The sequence below is a fragment of the Athene cunicularia genome, assembly GCF_003259725.1.
Source record: "Athene cunicularia isolate RWA chromosome Z unlocalized genomic scaffold, athCun1 chrZ_part1, whole genome shotgun sequence".
Lineage (NCBI taxonomy): Eukaryota > Metazoa > Chordata > Aves > Strigiformes > Strigidae > Athene > Athene cunicularia.
In genome coordinates, this window is record NW_020799142.1 from 34,199,452 (window position 1) to 34,220,985 (window position 21,534).

Below are 21,534 nucleotides of genomic sequence, written 5' to 3' on the forward strand. Positions count from 1 at the left end.
TACCCGGCTCCGCTTCTCCCTGGATGTCCATATGCCAAACCTCAGACACATGCTCCTATGATGAGTTACTCTATATTAATATATATACACTTTGTCTCTTCTCCCCAGTGAGACAAAGACGATAAGCAAGATTTTGCAAACACTAAGGAAATCAGTTCAAAAGACATCTCTAAGGAAAGACAAAGTGAGGACGGTTTCCCTTTTAATATATAAAATGGACAGTATGACACAGGTAGGCTGGCAGCTACATTTGCCTCCTTGTTTCCTTTTAAATTCAGCTGTCCAGCTAAAACATTGAGATTTTGGCTTTCCAGATCTTCCAGCTCTGCTATCCTGCAGTCTTGTATTTACACCACACAGCAGCTCCCTGGAAAACCACCCCCTACATCCCATACATAGATAACTTCCTCAAATATAGGGGAGATGAAAGCTTAAATAAGGAATGATGCAGGAAAAAAACATCTTCACCAACCCCTGAATTTTGAATCACAGGAGGATTTGGGAGGTGATGCTGTTAGCAAAACTGCGTCTGTTCTCTGCAAGAAGGGCTCAGTGAAGGAGATCAAAATGCAGAAGACTGCCCAAGTGGAGGAAGGGTTGCAAGAGCCACTGCACTCACAGAAAACAAAACAAAACAAAAAAACAACAAAAAAACACACTCCAAAGAAACCCCATACCCACATGACCAAATGCATCTTTTCTAACTTTCACCTTCTGGTTTGAATTTCTACCCTGACTTGGCAATGTCCCCCAAGCATCAGGCAAATCCAAGGTTATCTCTTCCCCTTGGAAGGGCGGATGTCCCAGCAGCACACACACTCCCACATACATCAGATGCTGCTCTCATGAACCATCAAAGTGTCCACACAGTAAAACACCCCAAATGGAATAAGAAAATTAATTTTGGGTTTTTTTAAAAAAGTTCTTGCAGCCACCAAGCGCTGCTTCTTTCTTCTGAATCACACAGAATCCCAGAATCCTTCAGACTGGAAAAGCCCCTCGGGATCAGCGAGTCCAACCCTCAGCCCGACTCTACAAAGTTCTCCCCTACCCCACATCCCCCACAGCTCATCCCAACGGCCCTGAAACCCCCCCAGGGATGGGGACTCCCCCCTCCCTGGGCAGCCTGTTCCACTCTGGACCACTCTTGCTGGGAAACATTTTCTCCTCCTGCCCAGCCTGACCCTCCCCTGGGGCAGTTTCCAGCCGTTCCCTCTTGTCCTGTCCCTGATCCCCTGGGAGCAGAGCCCAGCCCCAGCCTCTCTGCAATGTCCTGTCAGGAGCTGCAGAGAGGGATGAGGGCTCCCCTCAGCCTCCTCCTCCTCACACTGAACACTCCCAGCTCCTTCCCTGGCTCCTCACAGGATTGATTCTCCAGCCCTTCCCCAGCCTCGTTGCCCTCCTCTGCCCTCGCTCCAGCCCCTCCAGATCTCTCTGGGATTGAGGTGCCCAGACCTGGACACAACGCTCCAGGTGTGGGACTGTCACCTCCCTGCTCCTGCTGGTCACACTAATCCCCACAACAAAGCCACTCTGTTTCATGCCTCTTGAATCAATGCACAGGACAACATCCGTATCCCAACAGATGTATTTACTCATTTAAACGTCCCTCTCCGTGTTACAGGAGCATTTCTTTATTCCTCCCAAGCAGTTACCCGCTACCCCCAGGCACAGGCACCAGGTACAGGGTTTCAGTGCAGGCAAGGCTTAGCCCCAGCTCTTCCTATCTTCACCACCAGCATCACATCATTCCAGGGACAACCCAACCACAAGATTGCTACCTGACTACACATCCCCCAGCTCAGACCCAAGGGGCTTGGCTCCAAGACCAGAAAACCCCAGTTCCCATCTGAGGGATGTGTTTCCCTTCAAGAAGGACCCGCATTTAGGGTCAAACTTTGGCCGGTGAATCTTGCCTTAAAGCCACCAGCTCCCACCACCACAGCTTGAGGACTACAATCCATTTCAAGCAAAATTAAACCCACTCCTACCACCCAAGGTGGGGGAAAAAGGATTATTAGTCAGAAAAGCAGCGAAACAAGTGAAAATGCACCCCAAATTTACAGTGGTTTAAGAGTGCATCAAGACAACTCCTGAGAAATGGAGAGTGGCTCACTCAAGTCAAGGCAAAGCCATAACTCAAATCCATCTCTCCACCAAACTTTTTTGCAACTTTTCTCTCCTCTATGAAGAGACTTCATGCTTCGCTAGGTAGATAAATAAAGGGGAAAAAAATAAATTTAAGAAACATTAAGTTATCCCAGTTTATTTTGCTATGAAAGCGAAGCTATTGCAAACCATGCTGCCAGCTCCCAACTCCTAACATACAAGCCCAAAAGTTTCTGCCCTTTTTGACAAAATACTCAGTCCCAAGACCCAAGTTCCTTCAGTCTCCTTCAAACCCCACGGGCCGGTGGTCACATGGGGACACCTGAACTTGTGCTCCTAGCTTCAGCCCCTGCCATGGGCAAACTGGCAGACATGGAGCCCCAGGTAACCCACAGCATCACTCACATCAGGGGTTTGTCCCACAGACCACCAAAGGCATCGGAAGAGATCATTAGTGGTTGAGCACATCCATGCATGCAGCAGCAATTTAGGACACTACTCAGAAGGGGATGGGATCTACAAAAAGCAGGGAGATGCTGAAGCAATGCATGTCCCTTCATCACGGCTCTTCATTCCAGCTGCCTGCCCTTTCATCTTCCCCTTGGAGTGGAAGGCCTTTTCCCCTGTCCCACCTTATGGACAAACTGCAGTCTGCTGCAAACTTTCAAACAAGTATTTTTAGATGTTTTCTTCTGGGGGGAAAAATAATAAAAAAAATTCCCTGCTTAGATCACCACGTCTGGCCATCATTTCTAGCCATCCAACCTGTGAAGCACCTATCATTGTGTCAGTCCTGGGAGATGACAAATTGCAGTGTGTTGGCATTGCCCCAAACATGGGGGGAAGTCAGGTGGTCACAGGGGGACAGGCACAATCCTCCCCACCGCCACAGATGCCCAAACCTTTCCAGCCTTCTCAAACCTCACATGCATTTCAACAGAGACTTCTCTGCCTTGCAATAAGCCCAAATTTGTATTTTAGGAACCATTTCCAAAGTCTTTAGCATCCACGCCTTGGCAATAGCCACTTAATAAGACACATTTTAAATTCCACAACAATTAGTCTTTGAATTACTATTGCCTCTCACAGTGTGGTGCACCCACACCAGCCTCTTCCCCAGCAGCTGGTCAGAAAACAAGCCGCGGCAAGCCAAGTGGCCCTCAGCTCAAGGGGTTGCAAGAAAAGAGATCATGCTCATCCTCCTCCTCCTCGAAAGCAAATTAAATTTAGAGAAATCACTCTGCATTATGTTGTTCACAGGCGTTTCTTGTTAAGTCATTGCTGGTGAAGTGCCCACCTGCATCTTCAAGTGCATGCCACGTCCAAAATTTGGACAGAAATGAAACAATTAACTGGATGAAGGCTCCTCGTCCCATAAAGTTCTCCGCATAAATGTGGATGTTCAACAGTTGAGTCAGAAAGGGTCATAGCAATCTAAATGAAACCTCAAGCACCGTTCAGGACATGCAACAGGATGCAGTAGGCTTTAACATTTCTTTCCCCAGTCTAGGAAATCCTTTGCATTTACTCTTAGTAGGAGTTTTCTTCAACTGCCTAAAACTTGTGCTTTGAAGCTCCGTTCCCCACGTACCTGGTGCTAAATGCTGCACAAACGCTGGAGCATTAAGCAAATGCCCGCAGGAGGTGGCCTTGTAGAACATCTCCCCTTTGCAGGGGACTTGGTATCGTTTGAAAGCCAAGGGCAGAGGCACACGATGGCACCGGACAATGGACCACAGCCCCTTGGCATCAGCAGCATGGCCACCACTGGGAAGGGGCTCAGGAGACATCCCATTAAGGCATGATATATTTTTGGGCCCATAAAAAAAATTAAATACAAGCCCATTTCAGAGAGACCAGCAGACGGTGCTCTTCCATATACGCCAAGTATTAATGACTCCTCCATACTTGGACAATTACAATTAGTAATTTAGATTAAAGAGATGATGATGCTTTATCCCCAAGCCAAATGTGGCCCACAGAGCTGAATTCCCAGAGTTTAAGAACTGCAGAGTGAAAACTCCCAGGGCAACTCTCTCAGCCCTGCTTCACACCATGACTACAAAGGTTCACAGAATTGTCTAGGTTGGAAAAGCCCTTGCAGCTCCTCCAGCCCAACCATGACCCTCCCCCTGACCGTTCCCAACTCCCCCAGATCCCTCAGCGCTGGCTCAGCCCGACTCTTCAACCCCTCCAGGGATCCCGGGGACTCCCCCCTGCCCTGGGCAGCCCATTCCAACGCCCAACAGCCCCTTCTGCACAGAAATCCTTCCTCAGAGCCAGACTGACCCTGCCCTGGGCAGCTGGAGGCCAGAGGAACAGAAAAGGGTTCCCCCACCCCAGCTGGGTGTGGTGGGGGACAAGAGTAATTTCTTTTCTATCAGTGGGATCTCATAAAACCATGTTTTCCTTGGTGACATTAGAAATAACTCAAGTATAATTTGTTTTGAGCACAATTATAAGCCTTTATTGATTAGGTATTTAACATGGAATTTCAGCTAAACTCATGATAGTCCTTAAGTAAAAACTCTAAGAAAAAAAAAAGGGGGGGTGGGAAGGCTGTTTAATAAAGTGAAGCCAGAAGAGTAGGAATTAGAACTTTGAGTGAATTTTTCATCAGCTAACCATGTCAGAAAAGTCATAATTTAAGCTTTCAGCTTTTCAGAAAACCTCAGGAGGACAGGCAGAGCTCAGGGACAATCACAGGGGATGGTAGCCTCACTAGGAGTCTAAGGTATGTGGGAAAATTGCAGTTATCCAACGCTCAGCTGAACAGATGAGAAGGATCGCATCGCAAGCTTCTCCACTTGGGCCAACTCTCTCTTCCCCTAAAACCACAAAGGCTCCTCCAACACCTATTTCCCCAGAAATTTCAGAATATCCGATGCAAGTCTTGACTCACCATAATTACTGCAATATAGTTTATGACAATAAAGCACAGCCAACTTGGGTATGGGATGTTTAAGAAAAAAAATAACCGCAAACCAATTACTTCATAAATACAGTAGTCACCAGGATTCAATTTTGCTCAAAAAAAAGTCCTACCCTTGCCTTTTTCCTGAAAATCCTAGGAGATGAGCAGTGCAAAGTCGTTTTCCAAATTTAAGACCATGCTGGCCCTCTTCACCTCCTCCACCCCCCAGCCAAGCAGACTACCAAACCCCAACTCATCTTTGCCACCATTTCCGTTCTCCTCCTCATGGCACCTCTCACCCTGCCACTCCCAGATAAGCCAGCTCTCCTACAAGGAAGGAAGCGAGCCAAATCAGACCATTATTAAAGCTACTGCCAAAGCGCAGTCTCCCTCTTCCCAGCTACCGTGGAGATAAGACCCACTTTCAGTAAACAAATGGTACATTCAGAAATACTTTAGTAAGAACAGAGACTCGAATGAGAGAGGAACGGGTCTTATCGTAGCATCAGCGAGATGGATTCAACAGCAGAAATGCAAATATTTGCTTCCCCTTCCTCTCCCCTGTCCCCCCTGTTGTATTTGCAAAATGGGGTCACTTCCAGATGCAAAGCTGAGGGATATTCCCAGCATTAACGGCACCATGCTTGGAAAGCCACATGCCAAGCAACCCTGCAGAGCAAAACCAGCCCAGCCCAATGCCCAAGGGACCTGCTGGTCACCTCCTGCTTTTCCTTGATGCTTTCAGTCATTCCCCTACTGAGGTGGTACAGAAATCCCTGTATTTCCATTCTCCTTCCACTACTGGCATTTCCAGCCACAGGAAAGTAGATCTGAGCTCCAGCCTAATGCATTTCAGAGAATCATGTCAATGAAAACCCAGCACTGACCAAGACTTTGCAAGGTCTGCAAAGACAGTACTGACAGCCACAGCAACGCACGAGCAGGGGACAATGCCACTGTCACCAACGGGCACAGTATAGCCACGAACAGAGAAACAGAGCTCATTTTGGCTGCCAGCACTGACGTCCTGGTGAGAAACCCCAAGGGACTGGTTTTCACAACAGCTCTTTTCATACAAAAGCAGCTTAACCTGTTTAAAGAGTATTTTACCCTGTTCTCAGAGGTTTCCCCTCCGCTGGCTACCAGCAAAGCGCTGTCAAAAGGCTGGGCTTTGTCTGAATGGAAACAACCAGACTAGATAGAAGGAAGAAATTGTTTATGATGAGTGTGGTGAGGCCCTGGCACAAGATGCCCAGAGAGGTGGTGGATGCCCCATCCCTGGAAACATTCCAGGCCAGGTTGGACGGGGCTCTGAGCAACCTGGGCTAGTAGAAGGTGTCCCTGCCCAGGGCAGGGGGATTGGACAAGATCATCCTTAATGTCCCTTCCAACTCAAAGCTTTCTGTGATAACTAAACCTCAGCATCCCCACTGCCTGCTTCCCTTCCAGTCAGAAATGCTGGCTGGGAAAGCTCAAGAGCTGGGACTTCCCTGCTCCTCCAACACTCCTCAACTCCCTTCAAGATTTGCATGCATAGGAGAAAGCCCTCACCTCATTTTCCACTGACACTGGGGAAAACAAGTCACAAACCTCTCTCCATCAGGAAACAAAAGGAGAGGGGTTGCTCCAGTAGGTAGACAGACTATCACAGTTAAATTTTATTATCAGTCCTAACACTTAATTTTATTATCAGCCCTAATCAGTCCATGGGCACACGCTTCGCTGGGTAAAAAACTGGCTGACGGCCGGGCCCAGAGAGTTGTGGTGAGCGGAGTTAAATCCAGTTGGCGGCCGGTCATGAGTGGTGTCCCCCAGGGCTGGGTGCTGGGGCCGCTCCTGTTTAACATCTTTATTGATGATCCAGAGGAGGGGATCGAGGGCACCCTCAGTCAGTTTGCAGATGACACCCAGCTGGGTGGGAGTGTTGATCTGCTCAAGGGTGGGGAGGCTCTGCAGAGAGACCTGGGCAGGCTGGAGCAATTCCCAGCAACTATTAAAATCCCCCAAAGTGGGAAGTTTTGTGAGCATGTGGAAGTGATGTGCAACAGAAGTAGAGAGGTCTGCAACCACTAACCCGTACAGGGGAGCTCAGAGCTCTCTAATTCAGGAGGCTCACAGCATCCTCCTAGAAGGGAGAAGCCCTCAGCAAAGCTCATGGTGGTGGGAAGGAGGCTGCAGGACATAATTAGCAGCACCCAATTATTGAAGGGACACATCAAGATTTCACATGTCTCTTCAGCCCCAGAAATATTCAAGGCTGGTTTAACAGCTACAGGCCACTACTGTATTTTCACACCTGCCTTGGCTGTCCACGTTCAGGGCAATCAAGTGTTTATGGGTGAAGGAGGCCCTGTCCACCCCCACACTGCAGGTTTATTACCGGAGCACAAGATCTACCTCTGCTTCACTGGTGGCTTCAGCTTTTCTTAAGCTCTGCCTGGAAATAAAGGGTGAAAAAAGCCAAGCATCCATTTTTAACTGGCCTGCTCCCATAAAACAACTTAAACATCCTTACAACTCAATTCAACCATCTATCATGAATCCCTTGGATAGGCACTGTGACTCCCAAGAAACTCCGCCGTGCCTGAATCATGGGTGCTAGACAACTGTGTTAACATGGAAGCCAACTTTTAAAGCAGATATAAATCATGTAAAAAACCTTTAAGAGACAAGGTCAGTGCTGTTCACAGGGCTAAAGCAGATAAGGCAGATGCAGCCAGGGCCTCTTCCATCCCTTGGGATGTTTCAAAAGCTATTCAACTTCCAAATTATGATCCGTGCTCCAGATCTGCATTTGTCTCCAGCACGTCCAGCTGCTGGGCCGGTTCTTTCAGGCCTTGGCCACTGCATTTTGCTCTGCCCTGGCTTGCTAAATTACATATACGTTTTGCGTGAGCAGGAGGAGTGGAGTCAAGTCCTTCCAAAACAGCTTCTTCCCTCCCAGACAAATTAACTATATTGAAGTTTAGCCTGACTGTAGGACAGGTTTGTCCAGATCCCAGATTTATTTTAGCTCTTCCCAACTTTTCAGCTGCTTCCCAGGCAGGAATCAGCATCACCTTCCTGCCCAACCAGGTACCACCGCTCCTGAGTCACCCAAAAAAATAATCACAGGAGCTCTTGGCATCACGCGTGACTTCAATCAGGGCTTCCACATCCGTTGACAATGCTTCAAAAACTCCACTTGACTATTTCACAGGATACAATGATAATTTGGAGTTCAGAACCCCTATGAATACCCCAGACCAATTCCCTAAACACCCAGACATATGCGTCAAGGAAAGGGATTTATCTAGACAAGCACCAGGGCTACGTATGTCCCAGCTACCATGGTAACACCATGTAAAAGCAGCATTTACCAGAGATCAACCCAAAAAACTGTCAGTCTACTGGCTTCAAAGCTTAAAGGCAGAAGAAACAAGATTTGAACCTGCGGAAGGTGCTAACTCACTTGGCAAATGTTCTTGAAGCTTATTATAACATGGCTCTTCACACAATTTGGGAAACTACTCAGAAACAAGAGTGGGTTGTTTTTTTTTTCCTGTGAAGAGGAGGAATGGAGTCCATGGCTTCAGGCAAAAATAAATCATTAAAAAACACCCTACAGCTGAATGATCATTCAGAAGTTTGTTCTCAAAAATTACAATAAAAGGTTGAAAACTTAGACGCCCTTCCAGAAACCAGCAGCAGTTCCAGAACACCCCTAGGGTGGAGATTCTGCCCATACAGCACAGCCCACCTTCCCATTTTCATTTCCCAATGTCATGTTGGACATTCACACCGGCACAGTGAGTTGCCAGATACTGCCAGAGTTTAGCTACAACATGAAATTAAGACAGTAGTGTTGTTGCTGTACTCTGGAAGGATTACAAAGCGATTTTTAATAAGGGGTTATAATAAGTTTTAAGCAGACTAAGTTGGTTTTGCTCAGCTCATATGGCTACAAAGATAAAACCTTATGCAAAGAAACAGCCACGCAAGTTGCCTGACAGAACTTGCAGAGCTGAAAATCACGTAGTTACTGCTTAAGGAATGGTCTTTTTTTGTTGTCTTTGAAGAAAAAGTTTATATACTACAAATTTAAGCATCAGGTTTGGCTTTCTCTCAGTTTTACAACTTCACAGTGCTAACACCTCTACAATTTCTCTTGCTGTTTTGGCCAGAAGCCAAACACAGGAATAGGGATGAACCATGTAAATTTTGTGGTATGAAGAAAACGGAGAAACCTGGTTTCACAGATTAATATTCTTATGTCTTCATATATTTAAGATGCACTTCACCATGTGGACACCTTCCTGAGCTGGGACACTCAAGGCAAACTCCCACACCAGGTTCCCCATCCCTGGCCAACACTGGTCACCAGAGCCACATCGTGCCAGGCCACAACTCCCAACAGCCTCCATCACAACACCCATCAGCCACCCCCTGTGCCCAAGGAAGCATCCCAAAGGTGACGGGCATCCACAGCCCGGGAATGGTTATCCCCAGATAACAGATTTGTTGAAAAACAGTTAGTGCCAGCATTTTCTTTTTTTAAAAAAAAACCAACAAAAAACAACCAAACCAACCACCACAAAAAAACACCAACAAACAAAAAACCCCAAAACAACAACAAAAAACACTAACAGAAAAATAAATCAAACCCACCCTGAACCTGGGAAAGGGTCAGCACAATAAAATGAAATTTAAAAATTCTAAATAATTATTAATTATTTCCACCCCTGTCGGTGTTTCTCCCTCCCCCATCACATAGCACAGCCTCTATTGTCTGAAAAGCGTTTATCTGAAAGTGGGTCATGTCTCCTAGCATTACTAAATCTTCCCAAATTTCCCCAGATTAGTCAAACACGATATCCACTCCGACATCTGAGTGACTGAGGTAATGTGTAATGCCATTTTTCTCCTGAATGAGCCACATCAAAGAGGGTTATAAGCCAAGAGATGGCATGCTGGACAAAACAGTCACCGACAGATTGTCCCCAAAATATTACAGAGAAAAATTAAATTGGTTTGTTGGAAGATTTTTCTATCAGAAGCGTCCAGCTTTTAGTACTGAATGCTGAGAGACAAGAAACGGCCTTCAGAGTTGTTAAAAGGATGAAACCTAACTTATGAACTGCATGGTCCGACAGTTAAAAATATTTCTGTGCACTAAAGTCCCGGGGATTTCCTATTAGCCACAACATCCAGTCTACTTTTTGCACATGGACACCCAAAAAACATCGTGCTGGAGCCTAAATTTGGGGAATACTTCGCAAATAATTGAATATTAAAGCAGAGCCATGTGAGACTAAAAAGAAAAGGGAGAAAAAGCAGTAAACCTGCTATTCAAAAAAGGAAATACCATTTAAAATCGGGATATAACAGCAAGTGATTGCTCAGGGACAATTTATATCCAAAGCATTCAGAAATAATCATCCTTTGGAGCAGAAGTATATTGAGACCCCTGGAAGATCCTCAGGTGGGTCAAGTGCTGACCCAGGGGACAGCAGCTGGGGCTGAGGTCCCTCCTCACCGGGGAAAAAATTAAAAAAAAGAGAGAGTTGGAGCTCCTAAGTCTTTATCAGGTTGGTGATTAAATAGGATCCATGCAAAGTTTAGCAAGCAACAGCAGTGTTTATGTTCTGCTGATTTATTTCACGTGACCTTCTAGCGCTGAAACTTTGTACCTGAGCAAAGACTGCCAGGAGACAGCACCTTCTGCAGTTAGAAATAAAAAAATAAAATAATATAAATACAAACAGTGACACCTCGGAGAGTCTACAGACTTATCTGCATTGCCAAATAGAATAATTCTATTTCTGAGAATAGATTTTTTTTTTTTTAAAGAAAAATTTTAGTTCTGCCCTGCACAGTTCCTTGGATGAAATGAGGGGCCTCAGGGAAGCTGCGTTTGGGCAAGATCAGTGATTTTACTGCCTGATGTTAGATTTTAGGATGCAAATGGTGGTGCAGCAGCACTTGAGGGGGAAAAGCCTGCTCGCAGCTTGCTCTTTGGGGACTGTAAGAAGTTGCACAGCCCAAAGCAGCCTCAGTCACCCCGTCTTCTCCAGCACATAGTGTTGGGTACTCAAAGGCCAAGCAAAGGAAATTTTGCTCCTCAAGATGATTTGAACCCACCTTGCAGGTTGAACAAATGAATATTTCTGGCTTCTCAAAGCTGGGCAGCACCACTCGTGTCCATCTGGCATCACAGGGATGGTCGCCACGCTCCCACACCAGGGAGGGATCTCCCTTAAAACAAGTGGGTGCGAGCACAGCCATCGCTCGCCAGACCAGCAGTGCGCAGGGCAAAGCATGAAAGGATGAAGATTAGCTTCGACAGCCTTGACTCTGAGTTTATTTTGGCACGACAGGAGCACACAAAGCTTCAAAGAGGCTCCCGGCGAGCAGCTGGGCAGCCATCATCAACCCCAGGGCGGCAGCAGCGCTGCGAGGCTGAAACTTCCATCCACACCAAATACCGGCCCTTCAACCGTGAGCATCAGTATTTTGTGGAATTCTGATTTTTTTTTCCCCCTCCTCTTTTTTTTTCTTTACTTAAGAAGGAAGTGCTTTACTAAAGAGCTCCACAGCAGGGCTGAGCAATGAGCTATCAACTTACTGGGGCAAGGCCCAAACAAAAACAAAGGCTTTAGAAAGAAAAAGAGAAAAGAAAACAAGTAGAAGGAAGACAGAGCAAGCAGTTTCAAACCTGGGATTTCTAGGTTCTACAGAAAAGAGCCATGACCTTCCTATCTCTCTGACCAAGGTCTTTGTAATATCCTGGGCCATAAAACACACTGTGGGACAGCCAAGGGCAGGTCCAGCTCAAAAGCAGAGTCCCTTGCCCAGGGATCTCAGTCCCCTGAGAGCCATCCAGACACAAACAACTCATCCCCAGCTGCACTCCAGCTGCCACAGCCGAGCGCGAGAGGAAAAGCAAACTGCACCTCTGCAACACCAGAGACTGGGGGAGCAAACCCCAGTGTTCAGAGTATGGAAGTTCCTGCAGACACCAGCCCTCGAGTGAGATTGGCACCAGTGTGGCCAGCAGGGCCAGGGAAGGGATCTGAGCCCTGGGCTCGGCACTGGGGAGGCCGCCCCTCGCTGAGGGGGTTCAGTGTTGGGCCCCTCACCCCAAAAAGGCCATTGAGTGACTCGAGCGTGGGCAGAGAAGGGCAACGGAGCTGGGGCAGGGTCTGGAGCACAGGTCTGCTGGGGAGCGGCTGGGGGAACTGGGGGGGTTCAGTCTGGAGAAGAGGAGGCTGAGGGGAGACCTCCTGGCCCTCGGCAACTCCCTGCCAGGAGGGGGCAGAGAGGGGGGATGAGTCTCTGGAGCCAAGGCCCCAGCGCCAGGCCCCGAGGGAATGGCCTCAAGCTGCCCAGGGCAGGGTCAGGCTGGCTCTGAGGAAGGATTTCTGTGCAGAAGGGGCTGTTGGGCGTTGGAATGGGCTGCCCAGGGCAGGGGGGAGTCCCCGGGATCCCTGGAGGGGTTGAAGAGTCGGGCTGAGCCAGCGCTGAGGGATCTGGGGGAGTTGGGAACGGTCAGGGGGAGGGTCATGGTGGGGCTGGAGGAGCTTCAGGGGCTTTTCCAGCCCAGATGATTCTGGCATTCTGTGAGATGTTGACACCCCGTGTGTGCAGCCAGGGATTCCAGAAGAGCTTTTCTGCAGTGTCAAAGGCCTTGCTTCAGCCAAAACATGCCTTGTTGGTAATGCAGGTCTATCCCAGCAGAGAAGTGATTTCTTACAAGCCCGGGTGGAGACAGGAACACCAGGGGACAGCACAGTGACACGGGACACCAATCAAGTGATGGACGAGTGCCACTTGGTCTTTCATTTCCTTCATTATTTCTTACCACTGAACATGTCACTGAAAGCCTGAATGAGGTAGGTGAGAAACCAACACTGCACAAGCAGGGGAAAGGCTGGTGAGAGCAACACCAATAAGCAACACACATCTACCTCCCACTGAGGTCTGTGTGGGTCCAGAGCAGGACCTTCTCCTGCACCTCCACCTTGCCTCTAAAGCAGGACACATGGTTTTACCAAGAGATATGAGATCTATCCAAGACCACAGTAGTCCAGTACCACCACGCGAAAGCCACCTCCAGCTCTCCATCCCCACCGCATCAGGAGATTAAGCCTCCTTGACTGAGATCCACACCATCGCCAAAGCACCCGGTGGGTACCGATCCTCTGCCACAGCTGGACATCACACTGCCCAAAAAACAGCAATACCCACAGCACCCATGTTAGCAGGGTTCAAAGTAATTAAGAAGCATAAATCCACAAGGGAGTTACTCAGCTTAATTAGATTGAAAATTAGAGTTTCCATCATCTCTGTAGCTCTGCATCCACTCTCTGTCTTGAGATACGCTCACACTGACTTTCTGCTTGCTGGGGGCGTAGCACTAAGGACCAGCTTCACAGCAGGCATGGGGATCAGGGGATTTGTAACTTTTTTTTTTCTTTTTTAAACATTTTTCAATACTCATTTGCTAAGACATATGTCAGCAGCCCCAGCTGTGGGCTGATGTCCAGCCTGCTCAGGGATTTGGCAGCTGGAGGTTTGCCTGAGCCACCTGAAATCATCGCTGTATGGCTTTCAGAAGAAACCAGACATATCCACCACCATACCCCATGATTTTTAAAAGCCATCTTTAAATATATTAAGGGTCTTTATTCCTTGGAGAACGGTGACTCGCCAGGACACGTCCCTGAGATGTAATGTGTCATTTCAATAAGTAGTGGCCATGATTCATCCACTACACATCCTGCTCCCAACAGCCCTGTAAATGGTGGTTAGCAGATCCTACCAGCACCTCGCACCTTGGCGGGACTATCACACAGGAGCCTGGCTGATGACTCAAGGGAAGAGTGAAGGTATGGATTAGCTGGGTTTAAGCACTGGCTCCACACCTTGATGGAGTAATGAAGTGAAACATATCCCTTCATGGAGTGCACCAGCCCCACGGGGCCGCCCGTGGTTCAGCAGGATGGGAAGCAGTCATCAGCTGCAAGGGTTGGTTAACCTCAAGCATGAAGAAAACATTCTCAGGGAAGAGCTAAGCTGGAACATCCAAAAGGCAGGATGGACAGGTGGACATTGCACACATCTACTGAGGAGCCAAGCCACACTCCCAACCACCCACACCAACACCAAGCACTCAGAAGACACAAAACCACCCCACTAGTACCACCACCAATGCCCACAGGGAACATGAAACACAGACTGAAGAAAGAGGCAATGGCCGTGCATTAAGGAGGACATAGCCAAGGCATCCTACAACCTGCCCTGCACCATAAATAAAGTTGGGGAGGGCAGCACAGTGTGTTAGAGGGTATTGTTGGTGATCTGCTGTAATTGCCAGAGCAGGGTCTGAGTGTCCCAACAGCACTACCAGCTTCAAACGGACAAGCACGGGGAACTAAAAGCCAGTACTGAAAAAAAAAAAAAAAAACCCACTGCTTGTGGAGGAGAAAATAAATAAATATTGTTTTTAAAACAATCAAACACGATTTGGTTAGAAGTGGTGAAAGATGGTGACACGGTAGGTTCGGACCACATGGTCCCAAAGAAGCTGCACCACCATCCCACCACCCTGCACCAAGTCAAGGTTTTGGGGCCATACCTTGCAAATTATGGGCTTGTATTTCTCATAGTAAGGGCTTACAGACCTACGTTGCCAGTCCTATAGTCCAGCCTTTGACATACTTAACCCATCCCCATGACTCGCAGGTCTCAGTTGGCTGGAGAACACTTTGAACATGGACAAATCAGGGGCAAAAAGGAGAGCACTGCTGGAGAAAAGGTCACATTTCCAGGCTGCAGGCTTTTCCCTGGAGGGATGCTCCTCTCCAAACCTTCTGGATAACACAGGAAAGGCAAAGAGCAGAAATATTAAAGTCTTAATAACCTCATTAGTAAAACCGCTGAGTCAACCGTGACCTGGGCATCACATTAAAGAGCGTTCAAATGAGGAAGACTATGTGCAGCCCACCACCCACCCCCCCTAGTCCTACCCAGCCATACCACCATCTCTGGACAGGTCTCTGCTTATTTCTGGAGGATCAGGTTAAGCCAAAACCCAACTCAACCCCAAAAGATGTGTCTTACAGCAGGCCAGAGCCAAACGAGGGCAACTGCTTTGCACAACCAACTCAAGACATAAAAAGCTCACAGGGAATTTCTTCAGTTTTGTTAAATAGCAGATTCTTCACGAAAATATTTTGCAAACAGTTCAGGTGTTTGCCAAAGCTTAAGGTTTTACTGCAAAAAAAGCAGTCCTTTTCCTGACCTGAATTGTAGTTCATGCTGATATTCCTTTAACTGCCATGAAATGCCTCTGTTTGCAGAACTGGTCAAAGAGCAGACAGTAACACCACACAAAAAAAAAAAAAACAAAAAAAACACACACAACACAACTCAGGACTTCACCTACACTACCTGCTATTTATTACACTGCTGACTAACTCACAAGGTCCAAAGTCCACCTTCACACTCAAGTTAATTGTCCAGGAAGGAAACCACAGGAGAAACCTATCCCAGTAAGGGTACACTATTCCTTTTTTTGGCGAGAGCTACAAACTAATCGGCGTGGAAATTTAAAAGTCCAAGGTGCCTAGAACTGCACTACATTATGGTAAATAAGATCAGCTTCAAATATATATATATATACACCACAGAAAAACATACAGAATGTTCTTTCTTGGTCATCAGAAGGGACACACACATTCGCATTCAGGGTTATTATTTTCTACACCTGGTTCCTGACAGCAGAGAAGACTAACAAAGCAAAACCCTCCCCTGTAAACACATCCCTCTGCAGCAGCCAGGCTGCCTGCAACAAATACCCTCGGTTAAACTCCTTCCTTTGGGTGAAAAGGGTAGGACCAACTCATCCCATCCCACAAGAACCAGCACAAGGCACACACCGCCTTGGGCTGCAGACCCTCTGCTGTCCCCAGGTTTCCATCCTTCACCCTGGAGTTAACTCAGCAAATCGCTGCCACTTGTGTGCACTGGGATTGGTCCCCCTGCAATTTCACACCCTTTAATATAGTATCAGGTCAGGAATTCTTAAAAATAACTTTTATAAAAGGCACATTGACTAATCCCAACCAGCAAGAGGACATAAAGCAGGAATCCAGCTAATTAAGCCCTGCTGGAGTCGTTAAGCACCTACCCTGAGCTCCATGTTCCTTAGCTCAGTGGCTCTGGCCTAACACCAGCACAGGTGCTATCAAATGCACAACTGAGATGAACAATAGTACCGACAGAAAAGAAAACACCGTTATTTTTGCATCACAAAGACCCCAGCAGGACATGCATCTGCACAAGGAGAGCACAGGGCAAACTCAGCCATCTCTTGCCCGTTGAAGGGAAGGAGATGCTCACAAAGCCACCAGTACCCATCTCTCACCTTCCTTACACCTACTCAAGGCCATATAACCAAGAGAATTTACAATATTTAAAACCCCAAGTTTGGCTTTGCTTTTCTCTCCTCAGTGCCATCCGAGGAAGCAGATGAGGTCCCCGAGCTGCTGGTGAGGTAGCCATGCCCTCAGCACCATCCCCAAGCTGAAGCAATTATATTTTACATTTATTTTTTTTTCCTCCACAATGGCCGCTAATGACAAGGCAGGATCAGGAGGAGACTGGGGATGCCAACAGATTCAGCTCTTTCACCAAGACAGCCCCATCTTTAAAGAAAAATCCCAGTGTGGCCTCCGAGCTGTCCCTGCCCTTCAGGACATAATTCAGATTCATAATCCAAAATAAATTAGGGAAAAAAAAAAACAACCTTTGAATATAACCTGCTTTTCCTAAAAGCAGCTGCAAATGGCAGAGACAGGGTTCAGGAGCTCTGCAGCAGAGGTCTCATGGATGTCCTGGGACTGAACCCCAAATTTTCCCTGTCCCTCACACTTACTCATAGAAACTTCTTCTACACAACACAAAATCTTCTCTCTCCTTCCCACCCGCCCCTCAACCCCAAACCAGCACACAGGCACCCACCAAGGGTGAATCCTCCCTGAGCCTTGAAGAATAAATCACTTTCAGAAATGCCAGAATGTTTTATGCCAGAAGATTTATGCCAATTCATTCACTCAGTGTGTGATCACACTAGCAATATTTATTCACTTTTGAAGAGTTTCTCCCCAGGGGTCAGAAACCACCAATTCATTCCAGCTACTTTATTTAATACAACAACTTGAAGTGAAAACCAGAGAGATTTATACACCCAACACTAGCCATTAGAAGAGGATTTTTTTAATGCATTAAGTTCTATCGTCTACCAACCAAAAAAAAAAAAAAAAACAACAAAACAAACCCAAACTCGGCAAGTAAGTCACTTTGCACAATGAGAAGGAAAAAATAATTAAAAAAGAAAGAAATACCCTGGTTTCTTACTCATCCAGAGCTTGCAATCTTTCTGAAGAGTGTATTTCGAGCTCCACAACACTTCAGAGGCAGAAAGGCACAGCTTATTCCCTTGCCTGGCAGAAAAACTGTTTTGCCTGAGGTTCAGAGGCTACACTTAACCTGTTTTAAGAAGTGCCTTTAAGAGACCAGAGCATCCAGAAGCAAAAGCAATTATATTTTAGTAATAGGAAGAGCTTCACCTTACAGTAACGAAGGCTAACCATGCAAAGGAGTTTAATCTCGGGTTTAACGCTGCAAATGAAACCGTTGCTGGAGATGGCATCTTCCAGGGGCCATGTCCTCCCTCCATCCTGCCCAGCTCCCAGCTCAGAGGAGCAAAATGTCCTCGTTATCTCCTTAGAGAGTAATGCTGGCATCTGCGCAGGCTTACGGGGATTGGACTGCAGTTACCTTGGCTGGAGTTTAGCTGCATCAGCAACAGGTTTCTTTGGAGGGCTCTGGCTGGAGAGGAAGGGAAGAGCACTGCATGCAGTTTTTGTTTTGGTTTGTTTTTTTTTCCATGGCCTTTGCCTCCTGCTTCAGTGAAGTAAGGTTTGAGAAACATCCTGTGCAGCTGCAACCAGTTTGGCCGGGCACATCCCACCACCCTGCTCCAGAAGCAACCCCAGGGACATAGCAGGAGCAGGACCAGCTCCAGGCAGCCTTACAAAGACACTGGGCAATACACAGTTTAGGCAAAGCTCTACCAGTTCTCCCTCTGGAACCGGTTTTTGTAAATGGGAGTCCTCAATGCTACTACCTCCCTTAATCCTCTTCCACACACCAGTGCCAGCGGCTCCAGGACCTGGGCTGCACCCTTTACCATACAGCTCCTCTTCCTCTGGGACACCAGTCGCACTAAATTCCTGTTTGCTTCCACAACAAAATAAAATCCACAGCCAGATAATCCCAAAGTCCCCAGGTACTGCATCAGAGATGAGGAGAATATTATAATGATCTCCCCATAACTGTTTACCCAGGTGGAGTCCTACGTGCTTAAAAGGTTGATGCAGTTTTGGAACTACTCTCATAATTAGGCAGAGCTGTTAATTATCTTGTTTGATAGGGGCTATTAAATACCAGTCATCCCTGCTCTTAAAGGGGCACAGATGAGGTGTCACAGGGAGACGGCCTCCAACACCAACTCACAGCTCCTGGTGTTTCCAGGATGGGTTCCTCTCCACTTTAAGTGCTCCTCAGGGCAGTGCTGAGTCTAACACAACAAATTCATCAGCATGGCTTAACAAGCACCAACTTAAACACCAAGAAAAAACTCCCACAGAGTCCCAGGAGACCTTCTGCAAGCATCAAGTGGAAGCTAAGGGCTCTCTACACAACACAACTGCAGCTCCCGTTGCAGCCCAGTGGGAAGGAGAGGTGGGAGGTCCCGAGACGTCCCCCTCGGCCACGCCAAAGCAGCTCCCCAGCAGTTTCTCTCATCCTAGTTGAAGCAGGAGGAGGAAGGACTCCGTGGGAGGTACCGCTGTGGCTGTGCTAATGCAACCCTGTGCCTCAGATCAATAAGACTTTTAGCAAGACAGATGTATTGATTCCAGCGAGCCAGATTGCCCGCCTCCCCTCAAAAATCCTTATCCCCCTCCTGCTGACAAGGCAATCCTGGAGCCTATGTGCTTGGGAAGTCATCTCCCGATCTGTAACACCCCACCAAAGCTCCCCCGCTCTTCCCTCTGCTCACCCCCACGCCCAGTCACCCTAAAGAGCATCTTTTGACAGCCATGAGCAGAGGGTGCATCAACCCCCGCCTGCCCGGGGCAGGACAGCCCTCTGCAGCAGGTTGTCTTCTCCCCACCACAACTCTGAGGCCTCCACCCTATGTGAGCTCTAAATGCCGAGCAGAGCTACAGGCCAGGGGGCCAAACACCCACATCCGCACAACAGCGATGTGCATCAAGCACCAGGACCTTCCTTAACACTTTCCAAGAGCAAACTAGAGAACAACAAATCTGCTTCACTAGGGGCACCTCCACCAGCACCTTAAGGCTGGTGGGTTTTTTAAAGCCTTCTCTGCTCTTTTTCACTCAACATCATAGGAAACATCTTCCTGCTGCTTCAAAGCCCAGAGCTGGCACAGAGGCCCCACAGAGAAGATGACCCTGTAGGACAGTCCTAAATTTGACCACAAAGCCAGTGCTCAGCCCCATAGATGACCCAGCTGGCTTCAAGGCCTCCACCACCGACCACACCAGCCATGTCCCTAAAACACTCCCCTGCAAAACAGAAGGGCCAGTGCTTGAAACACCCGCTCTCACCAAGAATCTTTGTTGTTACTAAAAAAAAGGAATTAAAAATCAATGACACACACAGATTGACACCCCATCCTCCATCACTTCCCAAGTGCCTCATCAGAAAGTCCCCACAGACCAACAGGATCACAAGCCAGCACCCCAACAGGCATCTTACACCCATTCAACAGATGAACAGGAACTGAAACATGAGTTAGCATAAAAACATGACACAGGTTCATTACCTGATCAGCAGGGTAATAATCAATTAACCTGGTTGTTATAACCAGCCCAGAGAGAGGGATAACACAGTGCTTGCTGCTGGCCTCTCTCTCCCCAGGGATGCTTGCCATCACATCTGATGAGCACACGGCTTTCCTTGCCCTCCCCATTTTTTCCAAGGAAAAGAGGTTTTTCCAAACCAAAAAGACTTTGCCTTTGAAGCTCTCTCTTGAGAAGGATGGCGAACAGCCCGCTCACAGCCAGCCCTGCAAAATCCAGCTGGGCTTCTTCAATTCCTACAGGTTCAAAGGTGGAGCTGCCCAATTCGCAGCCGTTTTATATCAGTGGCCAAAAAAGTGGCAACCCCCAATATTACATAAGAGCTGTCTGCAAAATGAGTTACAGAAGCACAAATCCGCAGCAAAGTTAAGCCCGGGAGACTGGCATCGAGACAAAAAGTGGCTCCTTGAGAGGGCTGGTGCCAATCTGGCAGCACCCCCACGCCGACCATGGTCACAGGAAGAACTGAAAACACTAAAATTCTCATTATTACAGTAGATGCCGCTAGAGCTTCACAGTTCCTTCAGCAAAACCCATCCCGAAGCCAAGCACTTTTCTTGATGAGCCCCTGCCTAGAGTTATTGATGGTTTTTACTAAGCCCAGTGCCAGGATTCTGGCAGCGCTCCCGGGCCGCCTCGGGAAGACGGGGAGCACAGGGAGAGGGGTTCTCTCTCCCCATCAGTTAGCGGATCTCCCACAGAGCACGAGCAGCAGTTTCATCAAGTCGATCAGCACGGATCTAACCCAACACAAACCTCTCTCCGGGAGCGGGGCAGAAAGCCCCGAACTGCAGCCGGGCGCAACCCCAGTTCACATCGGCAAAGGAGCAGGAACACCGTGCGCCCTCCCCAGGTATCCCGCCGCCACAAAATAGTAATTTAAAAAAAAAAAAAAAAAAAAAAAAAAAAAAAAAAAAAGCGCAGTATCTTGTCTAGATCCCAGGCTCTGCTTCGAAACCACCACCCGATCTTTCCCCGTTCCCACCACTTTTTTAGGAGCCAGTCCGGGTTTCTCCCCGGGAAGCCGCGGGGAGGGCGGTTGGTGCCCACCCCACTGGCACCCAGTGGCCGCCCCAGGGATGCGTCGCACCCTGCCAGGCCATCAGCCATGTTCCCTTCCCCGCCCGCGTGAGGAACAGCGTGAGTTCGACCCATCCCCTGCCGAGGGACTATTTATTGAGCGACTGTATCGGGGAGTTTCGGAGCAAAACAAACAAACAAACAAAAAAAAAGAAGACTCTGGGAATTGGGCACCTCAGGAGCGTTTCGGTTAGTTACTGCAGTTGGAAGGACCGGGTTATGTTTTTTTCGTGGGTTTTTTTTTTTCTTCTTCTCCCTCCGCCCGGATTGTTTTAGGAAGGTGAGGGAGAAAAATAATCACTGTACGAGGATTTGGGGAAGGCGAGTGCGTTTGAGCTGCGCCTTTCAGGTGACGGACCCCACAGAGGACGAGGCCAGCGCTGCCACAACCTCCACCCGCAGCGCAAATTCCCCCCAAAACCAGCCACGACGTTCACCCGTGGTGGTAGGGGGTGTGTGGTGTAAATCCGCGGCGGGGGAGAGGGGGGGGGGAGG

The 21,534-nt window shown here is 48.0% G+C and overlaps 1 protein-coding gene across 1 annotated transcript in view; it reads right to left on the reverse strand.

Annotated features, from left to right (window-relative positions):
• MYO5B (myosin VB) overlaps window positions 1-17,733 on the reverse strand; it is a 151,795-nt gene extending 134,062 nt beyond the window's left edge. Inside the window, exon 1 of the mRNA XM_026865867.1 lies at window positions 17,635-17,733. Coding sequence (XP_026721668.1) covers window positions 17,635-17,658 — 24 coding nt within the window. The 5' untranslated portion in view covers window positions 17,659-17,733. The remainder of the gene's footprint in view (window positions 1-17,634) is intronic.
• Between the last annotated feature and the right edge of the window lie 3,801 nt (window positions 17,734-21,534).